The following is a 21,221-nucleotide window of genomic DNA, read 5'->3' as shown; positions in this document are numbered from 1 at the left end:
CAACGACAACAGCCACCATCGAAGCAGCGTTACCCATGCAGAGCAAGGGGAACAACTACTAGAAGGCTCAGAGCGAGTGACGTTTGAAACGCTATTAGTGCGCACCCCGCTAACTAGCTAGCCATTTCACATCTGTTACACCAGCCTAATCTCGGGAGTTGATAGGCTTGAAGTCATAAACAACGCAATGCTTGAAGCATTACGAAGAGCTGCTGGCAAAACCCACGAAAGTGCTGTTTGAATGAATGCTTACGAGCCTGCTGGTGCCTACCATCGCTCAGTCAGACTGCTCTATCAAATCACAGACTTAATTATAACATAATAACACGCAGAAATACAAGCCTAAGTTTCCGGATTCGACCATATTAACCAGAAGGGGGTTAGGGTTCCCATTTGGGAACCCCCCCACGTTCAGCTGGAAGGTGGCACATGGAACGCAAAAATATTCCTAAGAATATTTAACCTCCACACATTAACAAGTCCAATGGCTCAAATGAAAGATAAACACCTTGTTTATCTACCCAGCAAGTCAGATTTTTAAAATGTTTTACGGCGAAAACATAGCACATATTTATGTCAAACCACCACCGAAGACACAGCTAATTTGCATAGTCAAGTTGAAAAAAAATATGCAATCAACAAACGCAGGATTAAAAGAAAAATAATTTCACTAACCTTTTGAAATCTTCATCAGATGACAGTAATATAACATGTTACACAGTACATTTGTTTTTTTCAATAATATGCTATATATATCCATAAATCTCTGTTTACAATGATGCATCGTTCAAAAAATGCTACTCAAATGTCCTGAGAAATGACGATAGCTCCGGCAGATAACGTCAGCGAACAAGGAATACACATCATAAACTTTGACTAAATATGCATGTTCTATATATAGGAAGATATACTTCTTCTGAATGCAATCGCTGTGTTACATTTATTTTTAACGTTACAGGTTTCGTTCACTAGGCTATACTATGAGTCGGCGCTCAAAAAGTAGCATTATGGCTCCTCTATCTTGGAGTCCACAGAAACCCAAATTTACCACATAAATATTCCCTTACCTTTGCTGTTCTTCCATCAGAAGACCTGGAAGGAATTATACTTACCAAAAACAGCGTTTAGTTTTGCAGTCTGTCTTTCGGTTCTCAAACACGACACATTTCGGTTGAAATGCAGCCAAAAGTCAAGTGGATGCGCACCAAAACGTTGAAATTACATATTATATGTCGACTAAACTTGTCAAACTAAGTTCATAATCAAGCTTTAACATGTTATAAAGGTGTACAGCAATTGTGAGGACGAACAGAAACACAGGCACCGTTTAATCGATCTTGGAAAAAAGACAGGACCGGAGCAGAGCGCATGAGAGTAACCTGTTTTTTCGCGTGACCGAAAGGTTTCGGCCCGCCAAAACTCTCGTGAGCGCGCGATTCTCACAATGAGAAGCCCCATTGGAAGCAGACATCGCGCTGAAGACAAAGAGACTGTTCCCAGACCTGTAGGTGCTTGGGAAGGGTGGGGGCGATGACGTCAAAGTTGGGCCAACTTTTCTGATGACAAGAGAGAGTTTGGGAGAATGACTGCCCTGAGAGTTCTGCTTTACATACAGACAATTTAAACGGTTTTAGAAGCTTTAGAGTGTTTTCTATTCAATAATATTTTTTTATTTGCATATATTAGCAACTTTTGACAAAAGAAAATTCTGTTTACTATGGGCACGCAATTACTCCAGAGGGGGCAGTAAACAGCCCTATCCCCAACAGGTTTTAATGACCTATCTTAAAAACAAAAGGTTTACTATTTCAGTGAAATACGGAACCGTTCTGTATTTTATCTAACGGGTGGCATCCATCAGTCTAAATATTGCGGTTACATTGCACAACCTTCAATGTTATGTCATAATTATGTACAATTCTGGCAAATTAGTTCGCAACGAGCCAGGCGGCCCAAACAGTTGCATATACCCTGACTCTGCGTGCAATGAACGCAAGAGAAGTGACACAATTTCACCTGGTTAATTTTGCCTTGCTAACCTGGATTTCTTTTAGCTAAATATGCAGGTTTAAAAATGTGTTTTTGTGTATGGATTTTAAGAAAGGCATTGATGTTTATGGTTAGGTACATGTTGGAGCAACGACATTCCTTTTTCGCGAATACGCACCGCATCGATTATATGCAACTCAGGACACGCTAGATAAACTAGTAATATCATCAACCATGTGTAGTTAACTAGTGATTATGATTTATTGATTGAGCGTTGGACTCGTTAACCGTAAGGTTGCAAGATTGAATCCCCGAGCTGACAAGGTAAAAATCTGTCGTTCTGCCCCTGAACAAGGCAGTTAACCCACCGTTTCTAGGCCGTCATTGAAAATAAGAATGGGTATTTTAACTGACTTGCCTAGTTAAATAAAGGTGTCAAAAATAAATAAATTGGCCAAATCGGTGTCCAAAAATACAGATTCTGAAAACTTGAAATCAGCTCTAATTAATTGGCCATTCCGATGAATCGGTCGACCTCTAGTCTCTATCTGGCTCTGCAGTCTCTGTCTGGCTCTCTGCAGTGTCTCTGTCTGGCTCTCTGCAGTCTCTGTCTGGCTCTCTGCAGAGTCTCTGTCTGGCTCTCTGCAGAGTCTCTGTCTGGCTCTCTGCAGAGTCTCTGTCTGGCTCTCTGCAGAGTCTCTGTCTGGCTCTCTGCAGAGTCTCTGTCTGGCTCTCTGCAGAGTCTCTGTCTGGCTCTCTGCCGAGTCTCTGTCTGGCTCTCTGCCGAGTCTCTGTCTGGCTCTCTGCCGAGTCTCTGTCTGGCTCTCTGCAGAGTCTCTGTCTGGCTCTCTGCAGAGTCTCTGTCTGGCTCTCTGCAGAGTCTCTGTCTGGCTCTCTGCAGTCTCTGCTGGGTCTGTCTGGCTCTCTGCTGTCTCTGTCTGGCTCTCTGCTGTCTCTGTCTGGCTCTCTGCAGTCTCGTCTGGCTCTCTGCAGTCTCGTCTGGCTCTCTGCAGTCTCTGTCTGGCTCTCTGCAGTCTCTGCTGGGTCTGTCTGGCTCTCTGCAGTCTCTGCTGGGTCTGTCTGGCTCTCTGCTGTCTCTGTCTGGCTCTCTGCAGTCTCTCTGCAGTCTCTGTCTGGCTCTCTGCAGTCTCTCTGCAGTCTCTGTCTGGCTCTCTGCAGTCTCTCTGCAGTCTCTGTCTGGCTCTCTGCAGTCTCTCTGCAGTCTCTGTCTGGCTCTCTGCAGTCTCTCTGCAGTCTCTGTCTGGCTCTCTGCAGTCTCTCTGCAGTCTCTGTCTGGCTCTCTGCAGTCTCTGTCTGGCTCTCTGTCTGGCTCTCTGCAGTCTCTGTCTGGCTCTCTGCAGTCTCTCTGCAGTCTCTGTCTGGCTCTCTGCAGTCTCTCTGCAGTCTCTGTCTGGCTCTCTGCAGTCTCTCTGCAGTCTCTGTCTGGCTCTCTGCAGTCTCTGTCTGGCTCTCTGCAGTCTCTCTGCAGTCTGTCTGTCTGGCTCTCTGCAGTCTCTGTCTGGCTCTCTGCAGAGTCTCTGTCTGGCTCTCTGCAGAGTCTCTGTCTGGCTCTCTGCCGAGTCTCTGTCTGGCTCTCTGCCGAGTCTCTGTCTGGCTCTCTGCCGAGTCTCTGTCTGGCTCTCTGCCGAGTCTCTGTCTGGCTCTCTGCCGAGTCTCTGTCTGGCTCTCTGCCGAGTCTCTGTCTGGCTCTCTGCCGAGTCTCTGTCTGGCTCTCTGCCGAGTCTCTGTCTGGCTCTCTGCCGAGTCTCTGTCTGGCTCTCTGCCGAGTCTCTGTCTGGCTCTCTGCCGAGTCTCTGTCTGGCTCTCTGCCGAGTCTCTGTCTGGCTCTCTGCCGAGTCTCTGTCTGGCTCTCTGCCGAGTCTCTGTCTGGCTCTCTGCCGAGTCTCTGTCTGGCTCTCTGCAGTCTCTCTGTCTGGCTCTCTGCAGTCTCTCTGCAGTCTCTCTGTCTGGCTCTCTGCAGTCTCTCTGCAGTCTCTCTGTCTGGCTCTCTGCAGTCTCTCTGCAGTCTCTGTCTGGCTCTCTGCAGTCTCTCTGCAGTCTCTGTCTGGCTCTGCAGTCTCTGCCCGCTCTGTCTGGCTTTGCACAGCTAATCAACAGACTCTACGCAGGCAGTCGAGGCCAAAAATAGTAGCACCCCGCCTTGACGTCTGTGCCTCTTCTCCTCCCTGACACACACACACACAGAGTGCAATCAAAGTCTCTCCACAGTATGGCAGACACACTGTTTACTCCCTCTACAGGGTGGTCATGCCCCCAAACACCACCACTTCAGAAATGGCTGTACTGGCAGTATTTCAATAGTCTCACCCAGGACTAGCATAAAGTAGGGTCTGCTAGAAGACAGTGCTCTATACTATGCTGCTTAAGACGTTTATAAAGCAGGAGCATACTTTTCTCTATCCCACCCTTTTAGGCTGATCACTGCTTTCCCTCTTTTCCTCTCCCCCCCCTCACTGCAGTCTGTTTCCTCCCTCCCAGTCTCTCTGTTTCCTCCCTCAGCCTCTGTTTCCTCCCTCCCAGTCTCTCTGTTTCCTCCCTCAGCCTCTGTTTCCTCCCTCCCAGTCTCTCTCTGTTTCCTCCCTCAGCCTCTGTTTCCTCCCTCCCAGTCTCTCTCTGTTTCCTCCCTCAGCCTCTGTTTCCTCCCTCCCAGTCTCTCTCTGTTTCCTCCCTCAGCCTCTGTTTCCTCCCTCCCAGTCTCTCTCTGTTTCCTCCCTCAGCCTCTGTTTCCTCCCTCCCAGTCTCTCTCTGTTTCCTCCCTCAGCCTCTGTTTACTCCCTCCTCGGCCTCGCCCGGTTTACTCCCTCCTCGGCCTCGCCCGGTTTACTCCCTCCTCGGCCTCGCCCGGTTTACTCCCTCCTCGGCCTCGCCCGGTTTACTCCCTCCTCGGCCTCGCCCGGTTTACTCCCTCCTCGGCCTCGCCCGGTTTACTCCCTCCTCGGCCTCGCCCGGTTTACTCCCTCCTCGGCCTCGCCCGGTTTACTCCCTCCTCGGCCTCGCCCGGTTTACTCCCTCCTCGGCCTCGCCCGGTTTACTCTGTGTATAGTGGTGCAGGATGGCGTCTTTGAAGTAAACCCACAGAACTGAACCATCACGTGAGATGGGCAACACACACACACACACACACACACACACACACACACACACACACACACACACACACCCTCCCTCATGCAATATACACAATGTAGATATGCATGCTGTTGACAAGAGACAGGTACAGCACATTGAGATTCTCCATCAATATATTGCCATGCTAGAATTGTAATCCTGAGAAGTGTGCTGTAGAGTAAATGTCTGAGGAGAATGTAGAATGGCCATGCGTCTATACGAGGAACTACGAGGCACCCGTCCACAGTTAGTCATTAGAAGGCTGGGGGAAGGAAGGTAAATGATGGTGCAGATGTGGCTAAGCAAGCAGAAGTTTTTATTGATCGTCTCGACCTCTTCGTGCAGCAGTAGCACACTATTAGTTTGTTCCTGCCATCCATCCCTGTCATAGCGTACCGGGCTACGGACAGATGTCTGGATAAGTCAGGCTGTTCAGTCAGTCGTTCAGGCCACTGATGGGTTGGGCTGTGGTGCTCTCTCTTTGCAGGTGCTCTGGCAGGGACGGAGCTGTGACTATAAAGCACCATAATGGTCAGGGGATAGATTTTCTGATGCCAGGTGCTCTGCCCCCCTCGCTCGCCCTTTTTTCCCCTCCGGGCCCACTCTAGGTCTCATCTTTTAGGCTCTGTGCCAGCTCTGTGTGTAAGAGACTGTCAAATCCCTCTGTGTGTAAGAGACTGTTGAATCCCTCTGTGTGTAAGAGACTGTCGAATCCCTCTGTGTGTAAGAGACTGTTGAATCCCTCTGTGTGTAAGAGACTGTCGAATCCCTCTGTGTGTAAGAGACTGTCGAATCCCTCTGTGTTTAAGAGACTGTCGAATCCCTCTGTGTTTAAGAGACTGTCGAATCCCTCTGTGTTTAAGAGACTGTCGAATCCCTCTGTGTTTAAGAGACTGTCGAATCCCTCTGTGTTTAAGAGACTGTCGAATCCCTCTGTGTGTAAGAGACTGTCGAATCCCTCTGTGTTTAAGAGACTGTCGAATCCCTCTGTGTTTAAGAGACTGTCGAATCCCTCTGTGTTTAAGAGACTGTCGAATCCCTCTGTGTGTAAGAGACTGTCGAATCCCTCTGTGTGTAAGAGACTGTCGAATCCCTCTGTGTGTAAGAGACTGTCGAATCCCTCTGTGTGTAAGAGACTGTCGAATCCCTCTGTGTGTAAGAGACTGTCGAATCCCTCTGTGTTTAAGAGACTGTCGAATCCCTCTGTGTTTAAGAGACTGTCGAATCCCTCTGTGTTTAACCTGTTAGGCCGCCCCATCCCGGATCCGGGATTGTGACTACAGCCTCAAGCTCATTACCATAACGCAACATTAGCGATTTCTGAAAATTGCAAAATAAATGAAATAAATATGCCTGTCCTCAAGCTTATCCTTTTCTTAACAATCCTGTCGTCTCAGATTTTCAAAATATGCTTTAGAACCAGAGAAAATCAATAATTTGTGTAAGAGTGGTGATAGCTAGCGTAGCATTTAGCGTTAGCATTTAGCACGCAACATTCACAAAAACCAGCAAAGGGATCAAATAAAATAATTTACCTTTGAAGAACTTCAGATGTTTCAATGAGGAGACTCTCAGTTACATAGCAGATGTCCAGTTTTTCCTGAAAGATGCTTGTGTAGGACACAACGTTCCGTTTTGTTACTATGCATTTGGCTACCGAAACTAACCGAAAATTCAGTCACCTAAACGTCGAACTTTTTTCCGAATTAACTCCATAATATCGACTGAAACATGGAAAACGTTGTTTGAATCAATCCTCAAGGTGTTTGGTCATATATCTCTTCATTGAAATGCCAGTCCTAGACACGTGCATTCTTCTCTGATTCGGATGGAAAAATACTGGGACCTGACTTTTGCGCACCAATTTCCACGCAGACACCATGCGGGACACTTGGTAATTGTAGGCTCTTATGGCCAATCTTCCAATGATATGCCTACAAATACGTCACAATGCTGCAGACACCTGGGGGAAACGATAGGAAGTGTCCGTTGATTCCTGTGCCATTCACAGCCATATAAGGAGATCATGGAAAACGTGCGTTCAAAAATCCTGTTGATTTCCTGGTCACTCAAACATCTTGGTTTTGCCTGTAGATTTTGTTCTATGGCACTCACAGTGAAAATCTTTGCAGTTCTGGAAACGTCAGAGTGTCTTCTTTCCAAAACTATCAATTCCAAGCATAGTCGAGCATCTTTTCGTGACAAAATATCGCGCTAAAAACGGGCACGTCTTTTTATCCAAAAATGAAATACTGCCCCTAGAGTTCTAACAGGTTAAGAGACTGTCGAATCCCTCTGTGTTTAAGAGACTGTCGAATCCCTCTGTGTGTAAGAGACTGTCGAATCCCTCTGTGTGTAAGAGACTGTCGAATCCCTCTGTGTGTAAGAGACTGTCGAATCCCTCTGTGTGTAAGAGACTGTCGAATCCCTCTGTGTGTAAGAGACTGTCAAATCCCTCTGTGTGTAAGAGACTGTCGAATCCCTCTGTGTGTAAGAGACTGTCGAATCCCTCTGTGTGTAAGAGACTGTTGAATCCCTCTGTGTGTAAGAGACTGTCGAATCCCTCTGTGTGTAAGAGACTGTCGAATCCCTCTGTGTGTAAGAGACTGTCGAATCCCTCTGTGTGTGTCAGCTGTGTGTGTGTGCGCATCACCTCACCCCTGTGTGTTGATTGCTTCACTTTGTATGAGGACCCCCCCCCCAGTTCATCCTGTGTAAGGTGCCCTGCCCTGCCGCCAGTTCCCTGGCATTGAGACAGACCATGCTGGAGGCTCTTCGCAGGTATTGTAGTACCAGTGTTAGGGTTCATTAACCTCTCGTCCCCATTCCTATCCTCCCTACGGTGTTAGGGTTCATTAACCTCTCGTCCACACTCCTATCCTCCCTACGGTGTTAGGGTTCATTAACCTCTCGTCCACACTCCTATCCTCCCTACAGTGTTAGGGTTCATTATCCTCTCGTCCACACTCCTATCCTCCCTACAGTGTTAGGAGTGGTGACGAGAGGATAATGAACCCTAACACTGTAGGGAGGATAGGAGTGGTGACGAGAGGATAATTGAACCCTATCCTCCCTACAGTGTTAGGGTTCATTAACCTCTCGTCCACACTCCTATCCTCCCTACAGTGTTAGGGTTCATTATCCTCTCGTCACCACTCCTATCCTCCCTACAGTGTTAGGGTTCATTATCCTCTCGTCACCACTCCTATCCTCCCTACAGTGTTAGGGTTCATTATCCTCTCGTCACCACTCCTATCCTCCCTACAGTGTTAGGGTTCATTATCCTCTCGTCACCACTCCTATCCTCCCTACAGTGTTAGGGTTCATTATCCTCTCGTCACCACTCCTATCCTCCCTACAGTGTTAGGGTTCATTATCCTCTCGTCACCACTCCTATCCTCCCTACAGTGTTAGGGATTGGGTTAATGACCAGGCATCTATTATTCTATAATGTCCTCAACATGGGTTCAGGCTGTGTTAACGAGCCTCCCCTCCACTGTGCTCAGTTCTGTTCTCCCAGTCTCAAAGCATTAGAAAATGTTGGCCTTATTCTCTTACTGTAAGACCCAGTTGACCTTTGGTCCCAGTCCTGACTCCCTTCCCCTGCGTTGTCCATATTGACTACTCCGGTTAAGCCTAGTGCATACTGGCCCAGAGGCAATAGCATAGGGGATGTTTTCCCCTACATTACTCCTAACTGGACCCCTCACTCTCTCCCCAGCTACGTTCATCTGTGAGAGGGGGGTTCTGTACAGTCGTGGCCAGTTTTGAGAATGACACAACTATTCATTTTCAAAGTCTGCTGCCTCAGTTTGTATGATGGCAATTTGCATATACTCCAGAATGTTATGAAGAGTGATCAGATGAATTGCAACTAGTTGCAAAGTCCCTCTTTGCCATGCAAATGAACTGAATCCCCCCAAAACATTTCCACTGCATTTCAGCAATGCCACAAGGACCAGCTGACACAGGTGTGAGTGTTGATGAGGACAAGGCTGGAGATCACTCTGTCATGCTGATTGAGTTCGAATAACAGACTGGAAGCTTCAAAAGGAAGGTGGGGCTTGGAATCATTATTCTTCCTCTGTCAATCATGGTTACTTGCAAGGAAACATGTGCCATCATCATCGCTTTGCACAAAAAAGGGCTTCACAGGCAAGGATATTGCTGCCAGTAAGATGAAACCTAAATCAGATCATCAAGAACTTCAAGGAGAGCGGTTCAATTGTTGTGAAGAAGGCTTCAGGGCCCCCAAGAAGGTCCAGCAAGCGCCAGGACCGTCTCCTAAAGTTGATTCAGCTGCGGGATCAGGGCACCACCAGTACAGAGCTTGCTCAGGAATGGTAGCAGGCAGGTGTGAGTGCATCTGCACGCACAGTGAGGCGAAGACTTTTGGAGGATGGCCTGGTGTCAAGAAGGGCAGCAAAGAAGCCACTTCTCTCCAGGAAAGTCATCAGGGATTGTACAGGGATTGGACTGCTGAGGACTGGAGTAAAGTAATTTTCTCTGATGAATCCACTTTCTGATCGTTTGGGGCATTTGTGAAAAAGCTTGTCCGGAGAAGACAAGGTGAGTGCTACCATCAGTCCTGTGTCACGTCAACAGTAAAGCATCCTGAGGCCATTCATGTGTGGGGTTGCTTCTCAGCCAAGGGAGTGGGCTCACTCACAATTTTGCCTAAGAACACAGCTATGAATACAGAATGGTACCAACACATCCTCCGAGAGCAACTTCTCCCAACCACCCAGGAACAGTTTGGTGACGAACGATGCCTTTTCCAGCATGATGGAACACCTTGCCATAAGGCAAAAGTGATAACTAAGTGGCTCGGGGAACAACACATTGATATTTTGGGTCCATGGACAGGAAACTCCCCAGACCTTAATCCCATTGAGAACTTGTGGTCAATCCTCAATAGGTGGGTGGACAAACAAAATCCCACAAATTCTGACAAATTCCAAGCATTGATTATGCAAGAATGGGCTGCCATCAGTCAGGATGTGGCTCAGAAGTTAATTGACAGCATGCCAGGGCAGATTGCGGAGGTCTTAAATAAGAAGGGTCAACACTGCAAATATTGGCTATCTGCATCAACTTCATGTAATTGTCAATTAAAGTCTTTGACACTTGAAATGCTTGTAATTATGCACTGCTCAAAAAAATAAAGGGAACACTTAAACAACACAATGTAACTCCAAGTCAACCACACTTCTATGAACTGTCCACTTAGGAAGCAACACTGATTGACAATACATTTCACATGCTGTTGTGCAAATGGAATAGACAACAGAAGGAAATTATAGGCAATTAGCAAGACACCCCCAATAAAGGAGTGGTTCTGCAGGTGGGGACCACAGACCACTTCTCAGTTCCTATGCTTCCTGGCTGATGTTTTGGTCACTTTTGAATGCTGGCGGTGCTTTCACTCTAGTGGTAGCATGAGACGGAGTCTACAACCCACACAAGTGGCTCAGGTAGTGCAGCTCATCCAGGATGGGACATCAATGCGAGCTATGGCAAGAAGGTTTGCTGTGTCTGTCAGCGCAGTGTCCAGAGCATGGAGGCGCTACCAGGAGACAGGCCAGTACATCAGGAGACGAGGAGGCCGTAGGAGGGCAACAACCCAGCAGCAGGACCGCTACCTCCGCCTTTGTGCAAGGAGGAGCAGGAGGAGCGCTGCCAGAGCCCTGCAAAATGACCTCCAGCAGGCCACAAATGTGCATGTGTCTGCGCAAACGGTCAGAAACAGACTTCATGAGGGAGGTATGAGGGCCCAACGCCCACTGGTGGGGGTTGTGCTTACAGTTCAACACCGTGCAGGACGTTTTTCATTTGCCAAGGAACACCAAGATTGGCAAATTCACCACTGGCGCCCTGTGCTCTTCACAGATGAAAGCAGGTTCACACTGAGCACATGTGACAGACGTGACGTCTGGAGACGCCGTGGAGAACGTTCTGCTGCCTGCAACATCCTCCAGCATGACCGGTTTGGCGGTGGGTCAGTCATGGTGTGGGGTGGCATTTCTTTGGGGGGCCGCACAGCCCTGGGTTCCTCCTAATGCAAGACAATGCTAGACCTCATGTGGCTGGAGTGTGTCAGCAGTTCCTGCAAGAGGAAGGCATTGATGCTATGGACTGGCCCGCCCGTTCCCCAGACCTGAATCCAATTGACCACATCTGGGACATCATGTCTCGCTCCATCCACCAATGCCACGTTGCACCACAGACTGTCCAGGAGTTGGCGGATGCTTTAGTCCAGGTCTGGGAGGAGATCCCTCAGGAGACCATCCGCGACCTCATCAGGAGCATGCCCAGGCGTTGTAGGGAGGTCATACAGGCACGTGGAGGCCACACACACTACTGAGCCTCATTTTGACTTGTTTTAAGGACATTACATCAAAGTTGGATCAGCCTGTAGTGTGGTTTTCTACTTTAATTTTGAGTGTGACTCTAATTCTAGACCTCCATGGGTTGATAAATTTGATTTCCATTGATCATTTTTGTGTGATTTTGTTGTCAGCACATTCAACTATGTAAAGAAAAAAAGTATTTAATAAGAATATTTCATTCATTCAGATCGAGGATGTGTTATTTTAGTGTTCCCTTTATTTTTTTTGAGCAGTGTACTTCAGGGTTTCTTAGTAACATCTGCTGCCTCCGTGTCTTTAGATATTTTTGTCAGACTTTGAAAAGGTATATTTGTGTCATTCTCAAAACTTTTGGCCACGACGGTACAGCTCCACACTCCCGCTCTGTGTGACCCAGGGCTTCCTGCAATCAATTTGGTCTATTCCAGAGAGGGAATGAATCTGTATTTGTCAAGATGGAGGGTCTGAGTTGCTGGTTATACGCACGCACAGGCCAATTTCCATACGGATTAGCTCTGCTCCTTGCAGTGAGAGTGATTCTTAAAGAGCTGTCTGGTTGGAGTGATCCACAGGTCTGTCTGCATAATAGCAGCTAGCAGGCAACAACATGCCACTGACTGTACCACTTCAGTACAGTACTGACACTAGAGCTGCTGCCATAATGCTGTATCATTCAACCCTGATGCAGATCTGAAGGGGAGGGATAAGGGATGAGATGGGGAGGGATAAGGGATGAGATGGGGAGGGATAAGGGATGAGATGGGGAGGGATAAGGGATGAGATGGGGAGGGATAAGGGATGAGATGGGGAGGGATAAGGGATGAGATGGGGCGGGATAAGGGATGAGATGGGGGTGAGGGATGAGATGGGGAGGGGTAAGGGATGAGATGGGGGGGTAAGGGATGAGATGGGGAGGGGTAAGGGATGAGATGGGGGGGGTAAGGGATGAGATGGGGAGGGGTAAGGGATGAGATGGGGAGGGGTAAGGGATGGGATGGGGGTAAGGGATGAGATGGGGAGGGATAAGGGATGAGATGGGGAGGGGTAAGGGATGGGATGGGGGGTAAGGGATGAGATGGGGAGGGGTAAGGGATGAGATGGGGAGGGGTAAGGGATGAGATGGGGAGGGGTAAGGGATGGGATGGGGGGGTAAGGGATGAGATGGGGAGGGGTAAGGGATGAGATGGGGAGGGGTAAGGGATGAGATGGGGAGGGGTAAGGGATGAGATGGGGGGGTAAGGGATGAGATGGGGAGGGGTAAGGGATGAGATGGGGAGGGGTAAGGGATGGGATGGGGGGGGTAAGGGATGAGCTGGGGAGAGGTAAGGGATGAGATGGGGAGGGGTAAGGGATGAGATGGGGAGGGGTAAGGGATGAGATGGGGAGGGGTAAGGGATGAGATGGGGAGGGGTAAGGGATGAGATGGGGAGGGGTAAGGGATGAGCTGGGGAGGGGTAAGGGATGAGCTGGGGAGGGGTAAGGGATGAGATGGGGAGGGGTAAGAGATGAGATGGGTAAGGGATGAGATGGGGAGAGATAAGGGATGAGATGGGCGAGGGGTAAGGGATGAGAGGGAGGGATGGGGAATAAGAGAGGGAGGAATGGGGAATAAGAGAGGGAGGAATGGGGACTAAGAGGGAGGGAGGGGGAATGAGAGGGAGAGAGATGAATAGGGAATGGGAGGGAGGGATGGATAGGGAATGAGAGGGAGGGATGGATAGGGAATGAGAGGGAGGGATGGATAGGAAATGAGAGGGAGGGAGGGAGGAATGAATAAGAAATACGAGAGAGAGGGATAGAGAATGGGAGGGAGGGATGGATAGGGAATGAGAGGGAGGGATGGATAGGAAATGAGAGGGAGGGAGGGAGGAATGAATAAGAAATACGAGAGAGGGATAGAGAATGGGAGGGAGGGATGGATAGGAAATGAGAGGGAGGGAGGAATGGGGACTAAGAGGGAGGGAGGGGGAATGAGAGGGAGAGAGATGAATAGGGAATGGGAGGGAGGGATGTATAGGAAATGAGAGGGAGGGAGGAATGAATAAGAAATACAAGAGATAGGGAATGGGAGGGAGGGATGGATAGGGAATGGGAGGGAGGGATGGATGGGAGGGAGGGATGGATGGGAGGGTGGGTTAGGGAATGAGAGAGAGAGGAATGAATAAGAAATATGAGAGGGATAGGGAATGCGAGGGAGGGAGGGATAGGAAATGAGAGAGGGAGGAATTAATAAGAAATATGAGAGGGATAGGGAATGGGAGGGAGGGATGGATAGGGAATGAGAGAGGGAGGGAGGAATGAATAGGAATTATGAGAGAGAGGGAGAGAGGGATGGGGAATGAGAGAGAGGGAGGAATGGGGAGAGAGAGGAATGGGGAGAGAGAGGGAGAGATTGTGATCAAGAGCTAGGGAATGAGATGGGGAGGGATATGGGGATGAGAGGGGGAGGGATAGGGGATGAGAGGGGGAGGGAGCTGGATAAGGGATGGCATGACTAGAGAGAGATGGATATGGATGCTTGGAGAAAGGGGGATAGGGAATGGATTGAGAGAGGGAGTAGTTTGACAGAGTGTGATTTTCGGGCCCTGCCTGCAGTATTGCCACAGTCCCTGGTCTGTTCCTCCCTCCCATTCACAAATCAGTGAGTCTCACTCGATTGGTCAGGAGCTGATGAGTGTTTGGGGACTACATTATACTCAAACAGGAAGAGAGAGAACAGGAGGGAGTGAACAGCCCTAGGGCCTAGACCTCAGTCATTCACAACTCCCTCTCTCATGTCCTCAATCTATCCCTACCCCTTTATCCTTCTCCCTTTCTCCTTTTCTCTCCTTCCCTAGACCTCAGTCACTACTCTCTCTGTCTTTCTCTGTGTGTGTGAGTGAGAGAGTGTGTGAGAGAACAGGCCAGCTGTGTGGAAAGAATCACTTGTTTATATCTTCCCACTGTCTGTCAGGGGCTTGTGCTGCTCACTGGCCTACGTTACCTAGCAACTGCAGTAGCAGCCTCACAAACAGCGTTGCCTGTGTGTGTCTCGACTGTTTTGCTAGCAAGGCACATGCATCCCTTAGAGAGCTCTCTGCCTGCCAGGGTGGTGTCCTTTGTGCCGCTGGCTGCCTTGTGTGGCTCTCTGGGTAATGTCACAGTCAAAGGAGTGGATCTATTTTCCTTTTTGCCACACACACATGCATGCACTCTCACACACATACACAGACACAAAACAGAAACACCACACACACACCTCCTCCTCCTTGCCACACATGCTCCCAAATGTACCTTACAGTTCCTTTTGTTTGCCCTCTGCTCCCCTGGCGGGCTCTATACCAGTCTACCTGTCAGTCTGTCAGTCCTTAGAGAGGCCCTCTGTGTGCCGTGTGCGCTGTCTGTTTCTTTGTGGTTGTGAAAGGGATTGGATGTCAGATGGGGCTGCTCTCTGTAGATGTGAAGGGTTATTTTCGTCTAGTCTGGTGGGTTTGTTGATGCCTGTGTGTTGAAATCAGTTCACATGCTGTGTTTGCTACAGTTATCTACAGGGTACTCTCTGGAGAACTGCTCTGTCTTGGTTGATGCTGTTTGCCCACACTGATGTTTAGTGGTGGCTTGCATTCTATCTCCTCACCTTCCAAGGTCCCTGTTCTTTGATGGCCCATTTTCTCTGCAGAAATTCAAAATGTCAACAATTAGGCCCACTAGACTGCAACATTGCACTGCATGACATCTGGTCTGTGAGTCCTACCATCTCTCATGACATCTGGTCTGTGAGTTCTACCATCTCTCATGACATCTGGTCTGTGAGTCCTACCATCTCTCATGACATCTGGTCTGTGAGTTCTACCATCTCTCATGACATCTGGTCTGTGAGTCCTACCATCTCTCATGACATCTGGTCTGTGAGTTCTACCATCTCTCATGACATCTGGTCTGTGAGTTCTACCATCTCTCATGACATCTGGTCTGTGAGGTCTACCATCTCTCATGACATCTGGTCTGTGAGTCCTACCATCTCTCATGACATCTGGTCTGTGAGTCCTACCATCTCTCATGACATCTGGTCTGTGAGTTCTACCATCTCTCATGACATCTGGTCTGTGAGTCCTACCATCTCTCATGACATCTGGTCTGTGAGTTCTACCATCTCTCATGACATCTGGTCTGTGAGGTCTACCATCTCTCATGACATCTGGTCTGTGAGGTCTACCATCTCTCATGACATCTGGTCTGTGAGTTCTACCATCTCTCATGACATCTGGTCTGTGAGTTCTACCATCTCTCATGACATCTGGTCTGTGAGTTCTACCATCTCTCATGACATCTGGTCTGTGAGGTCTACCATCTCTCATGACATCTGGTCTGTGAGTCCTACCATCTCTCATGACATCTGGTCTGTGAGTCCTACCATCTCTCATGACATCTGGTCTGTGATGTCTACCATCTCTCATGACATCTGGTCTGTGAGTCCTACCATCTCTCATGACATCTGGTCTGTGAGTCCTACCATCTCTCATGACATCTGGTCTGTGAGGTCTACCATCTCTCATGACATCTGGTCTGTGAGGTCTACCATCTCTCATGACATCTGGTCTGTGAGTCCTACCATCTCTCATGACATCTGGTCTGTGAGTCCTACCATCTCTCATGACATCTGGTCTGTGATGTCTACCATCTCTCATGACATCTGGTCTGTGAGTCCTACCATCTCTCATGACATCTGGTCTGTGAGTCCTACCATCTCTCATGACATCTGGTCTGTGAGTTCTACCATCTCTCATGACATCTGGTCTGTGAGTTCTACCATCTCTCATGACATCTGGTCTGTGAGGTCTACCATCTCTCATGACATCCGGTCTGTGAGGTCTACCATCTCTCATGACATCCGGTCTGTGAGTCCTACCATCTCTCATGACATCTGGTCTGAGTCCTACCATCTCTCATGACATCTGGTCTGTGACATCTGGTCTGTGAGTCCTACCATCTCTCATGACATCTGGTCTGTGACATCTGGTCTGTGAGTCCTACCATCTCTCATGACATCTGGTCTGTGAGTCCTACCATCTCTCATGACATCTGGTCTGTGAGTCCTACCATCTCTCATGACATCTGGTCTGTGAGTCCTACCATCTCTCATGACATCTGGTCTGAGTCCTACCATCTCTCATGACATCTGGTCTGTGACATCTGGTCTGTGAGTCCTACCATCTCTCATGACATCTGGTCTGTGAGGTCTACCATCTCTCATGACATCTGGTCTGTGAGTCCTACCATCTCTCATGACATCTGGTCTGTGAGTTCTACCATCTCTCATGACATCTGGTCTGTGAGTCCTACCATCTCTCATGACATCTGGTCTGTGAGTCCTACCATCTCTCATGACATCTGGTCTGTGAGTTCTACCATCTCTCATGACATCTGGTCTGTGAGTCCTACCATCTCTCATGACATCTGGTCTGTCAGTTTTACCATCTCTCATGACATCTGGTCTGTCAGCCACATGGTCCCTATGTGGTTGGTGTTTTCTTACAGTCTTATATTAAGCCTGGAATAGTCACATGCACCCCCCCTCATCCCCACCAGCTAGCCTGGTGATGAGGTTAGGCATTGAATAGTCAGGTGCATCGCCCTTCCTCCCCAAGCTAGCCTGGTGATGAGGTTAGTCACGGAATAGTCAGGTGCATCACCCTTCCTCCCCAAGCTGGCCTGGTGATGAGGTTAGGCCTGGAATAGTCAGGTGCATCACCCTTCCTCCCCAAGCTGGCCTGGTGATGAGGTTAGGCATGGAATAGTCAGGTGCATCACCCTTCCTCCCCAAGCTGGCCTGGTGATGAGGTTAGGCATGGAATAGTCAGGTGCATCACCCTTCCTCCCCAAGCTGGCCTGGTGATGAGGTTAGGCATGGAATAGTCAGGTGCATCACCCTTCCTCCCCAAGCTAGCCTGGTGATGAGGTTAGGCCCGGAATAGTCAGGTGCATCACCCTTCCTCCCCAAGCTAGCCTGGTGATGAGGTTAGGCCCGGAATAGTCAGGTGCATCACCCTTCCTCCCCAAGCTAGCCTGGTGATGAGGTTAGGCCCGGAATAGTCAGGTGCATCACCCTTCCTCCCCAAGCTAGCCTGGTGATGAGGTTAGGCCCGGAATAGTCAGGTGCATCACCCTTCCTCCCCAAGCTGGCCTGGTGATGAGGTTAGGCCTGGAATAGTCAGGTGCATCACCCTTCCTCCCCTAGCTGGCCTGGTGATGAGGTTAGGCATGGAATAGTCAGGTGCATCACCCTTCCTCCCCAAGCTGGCCTGGTGATGAGGTTAGGCCCGGAATAGTCAGGTGCATCACCCTTCCTCCCCAAGCTAGCCTGGTGATGAGGTTAGGCATGGAATAGTCAGGTGCATCACCCTTCCTCCCCAAGCTGGCCTGGTGATGAGGTTAGGCATGGAATAGTCAGGTGCATCACCCTTCCTCCCCAAGCTGGCCTGGTGATGATGTTAGGCCCGGAATAGTCAGGTGCATCACCCTTCCTCCCCAAGCTAGCCTGGTGATGAGGTTAGGCATGGAATAGTCAGGTGCATCACCCTTCCTCCCCAAGCTAGCCTGATGATGAGGTTAGGCCCGGAATAGTCAGGTGCATCACCCTTCCTTCCCAAGCTGGCCTGGTGATGAGGTTAGGCCCGGAATAGTCAGGTGCATCACCCTTCCTCCCCAAGCTAGCCTGGTGATGAGGTTAGGCCCGGAATAGTCAGGTGCATCACCCTTCCTCCCCAAGCTAGCCTGGTGATGAGGTTAGGCCCGGAATAGTCAGGTGCATCACCCTTCCTCCCCAAGCTAGCCTGGTGATGAGGTTAGGCCCGGAATAGTCAGGTGCATCACCCTTCCTCCCCCCGTCATCCCCACCAGCTAGCCTGGTGATGAGGTTAGGCCCGGAATAGTCAGGTGCATCACCCTTCCTCCCCAAGCTAGCCTGGTGATGAGGTTAGGCATGGAATAGTCAGGTGCATCACCCTTCCTCCCCAAGCTAGCCTGGTGATGAGGTTAGGCCTGGAATAGTCAGGTGCATCACCCTTCCTCCCCCCCCTCATCCCCACCAGCTAGCCTGGTGATGAGGTTAGGCCCGGAATAGTCAGGTGCATCACCCTTCCTCCCCAAGCTAGCCTGGTGATGAGGTTAGGCCCGGAAAAGTCAGGTGCATCACCCTTCCTCCCCCCCTCATCCCCACCAGCTAGCCTGGTGATGAGGTTAGGCCCGGAATAGTCAGATGCATCACCCTTCCTCCCCAAGCTAGCCTGGTGATGAGGTTAGGCCCGGAATAGTCAGGTGCATCACCCTTCCTCCCCAAGCCAGCCTGGTGATGAGGTTAGGCCCGGAATAGTCAGGTGCATCACCCTTCCTCCCCAAGCTAGCCTGGTGATGAGGTTAGGCCCGGAATAGTCAGGTGCATCACCCTTCCTCCCCAAGCTAGCCTGGTGATGAGGTTAGGCCTGGAATAGTCTACATCTGAGCTGGACCATCAGTCAGTAAGGTCCAGATTACTTGGCTTCTGTTTAGTGATGTCACACACCTTTTTTTTTAAAAACACGCTACACGACTTCAGGATGACCTCATCCCATATCAGTCACACACACCCCCCACCCCATCATGGAGAGACTCATCCCCCCCTCTCCACTAGCTAATGGTCTGCTTTGCGCTGTGTGGTGGCGTGCACTCATGAATCAATGCTCCTTTACATGCCTGAGCAGGGCTGGCTGGAGGTATTTGTCTTCCCTTTGTTGGAAAGTGTGTAAGTCAGAGTTGTTTTCCTGGACTGGGTGAATTTCCTCCTCCCTAAGCAGAGGCCAATCCATCGCCATTGTGTGCAAGTCTCGTTTTAAGTCTCTTAGTAAGTGCAGTCATGTCACTCGACTGACTGCATCACAGACTGTAAATATATGTTTAAAGCTTGCTTTTTGGTAAATTAGCTTTAAGAGTCTGGCTACTACTTTAATTTGTTTTATATCACTGTATAATGCTGAGTTGCTTTGTCTTTTGACTCTGTGCCAGTTTCACAATTGTTACTATGGGTTGATGTAACCAACTGAGTTTGATACCACAGCTTCCTGTCTCTCACATGAAAACAAACTCCTGTCTAAAATACTCCCTCTCAAACAGGCTTGTCCTCTTTCTGTCCTGTCTCTCAGGTCAGAAGACCTGTCTCCACCTCCATGGCGTCTTCCCCTACCTCTATGTGCCGTACGATGGCTATGGGCAGCAGGCGGAGAGCTACCTGCGTCAGGTGGCCGTCAGCATCGACAGGGCCCTCAACGTGTCCATGGGAAACCCCTCCACCAACACGCAGCACGTCTTCAAGGTGGCACTGGTCTCCGGCATGTAAGTACCTGCTCCCTCTTTTAGACATCACCGTTCTTTAGTAGGGTCACTCACTACATAGCAGAGGCTTTTCTGGATTCCTCCCATCCTCTTTCCACATTGGAGGAGATGGCCCAATGTTCCTCCCCTAAGCCATTCTCCTCCCTATGGGTTTTGAGTGGGAGGTGAAGAGGGAAGACATGAGAAATCAAGAAAAGACTACTTGAGAAAGTGCCAGAGTTTAGTCTCGAGGCTGACAGCGTCAATGTTAGAAGGTGAATAGGTCAAGTCCATAATCGGGTATGGTGATGTTTTCCCAAGAGATTTGTCTGACAGTGGTCACTCCCTCTCTCCACAGGCCTTTTTATGGATACCATGCCAAAGAGAAGACGTTTATGAAGATCTATCTGTACAATCCTCAGATGGTCAAAAGGTGAGGAGGGTGTTCTACTGGTTTTGCCTTAGCTGGTGCTTCTCACTGGTCTGTGTTTTGGTTTGACCTGTAATGGCCTGTCTTAGTATTGATCCTGTGTTTCTCTTGTTGGAGAGTGATATTCTCTCTCTCTCTGACTGCTCATGACTATGATGCTGACTAAGCTGATATTGATTGCTAGGCTTATATAGTACAGAGCACTTGTGTGTGTGTGTGTGTGTGTGTGTGTGTGTGTGTGTGTGTGTGTGTGTGTGTGTGTGTGTGTGTGTGTGTGTGTGTGTGTGTGTGTGTGTGTGTGTGTGTGTGTGTGTGTGTGTGTGAGAAAGTCCTAGAAACGAGGTTCAAAGTTCAGTAGCACCCCTGAACCCACAGGTTCAGAGACATTAGGAGAGGGAGAGAGAGAGAGAGAGAGAGGGGGGGGGGGACTTATGCTGAGGGAGACAAGCTGATTCTGAGGGTGGAGAGAGAGGGAGACAGGGACTGATTCTGAGGGTGGAGAGGGAGGGAGACAGGGACTGATTCTGAGGGTGGAGGGAGACAAGCTGATTCTGAGGGTGCAGAGAGAGGGAGACAGGGACTGATTCTGAGGGTGGAGAGGGAGGGAGACAGGGACTGATTCTGAGGGTGGAGAGAGAGGGAGACAGGGACTGATTCTGAGGGTGGAGAGGGAGGGAGACAGGGACTGATTTTGAGGGTGGAGAGCGAGGGAGACAGGGACTGATTCTGAGGGTGGAGAGCGAGGGAGACGGACTGATTCTGGGGGTGGAGAGAGAGGAAGACAGGGACTGATTCTGGGGGTGGAGAGAGAGGAAGACAGGGACTGATTCTGAGGGTGGAGAGAGGAAGACAGGGACTGATTCTGAGGGTGGAGAGAGGGAGACGGACTGATTCTGAGGGTGGAGAGAGAGAGGAGGGAGACAGGGACTGATTCTGAGGGAGGAGGGAGACAGGGACTGATTCTGAGGGTGGAGAGAGAG

At 49.5% G+C, this 21,221-nt stretch overlaps 1 protein-coding gene across 2 annotated transcripts in view; it reads left to right on the top strand.

Annotated features, from left to right (window-relative positions):
• LOC118397878 (DNA polymerase zeta catalytic subunit-like) overlaps positions 1-21,221 on the top strand; it is a 110,973-nt gene that overhangs the window by 21,129 nt on the left and 68,623 nt on the right. For both annotated transcript variants that reach the window (XM_052471113.1, XM_052471112.1), the window contains exons 2-3: positions 19,643-19,832; positions 20,170-20,244. In XM_052471113.1, the coding sequence (XP_052327073.1) occupies positions 19,643-19,832; positions 20,170-20,244 (265 nt within the window). The remainder of the gene's footprint in view (positions 1-19,642; positions 19,833-20,169; positions 20,245-21,221) is intronic.

The sequence above is a fragment of the Oncorhynchus keta genome, chromosome 19 (assembly GCF_023373465.1).
Source record: "Oncorhynchus keta strain PuntledgeMale-10-30-2019 chromosome 19, Oket_V2, whole genome shotgun sequence".
Taxonomy (NCBI): domain Eukaryota; kingdom Metazoa; phylum Chordata; class Actinopteri; order Salmoniformes; family Salmonidae; genus Oncorhynchus; species Oncorhynchus keta.
This window is presented reverse-complemented; position numbering and strand designations above follow the sequence as displayed.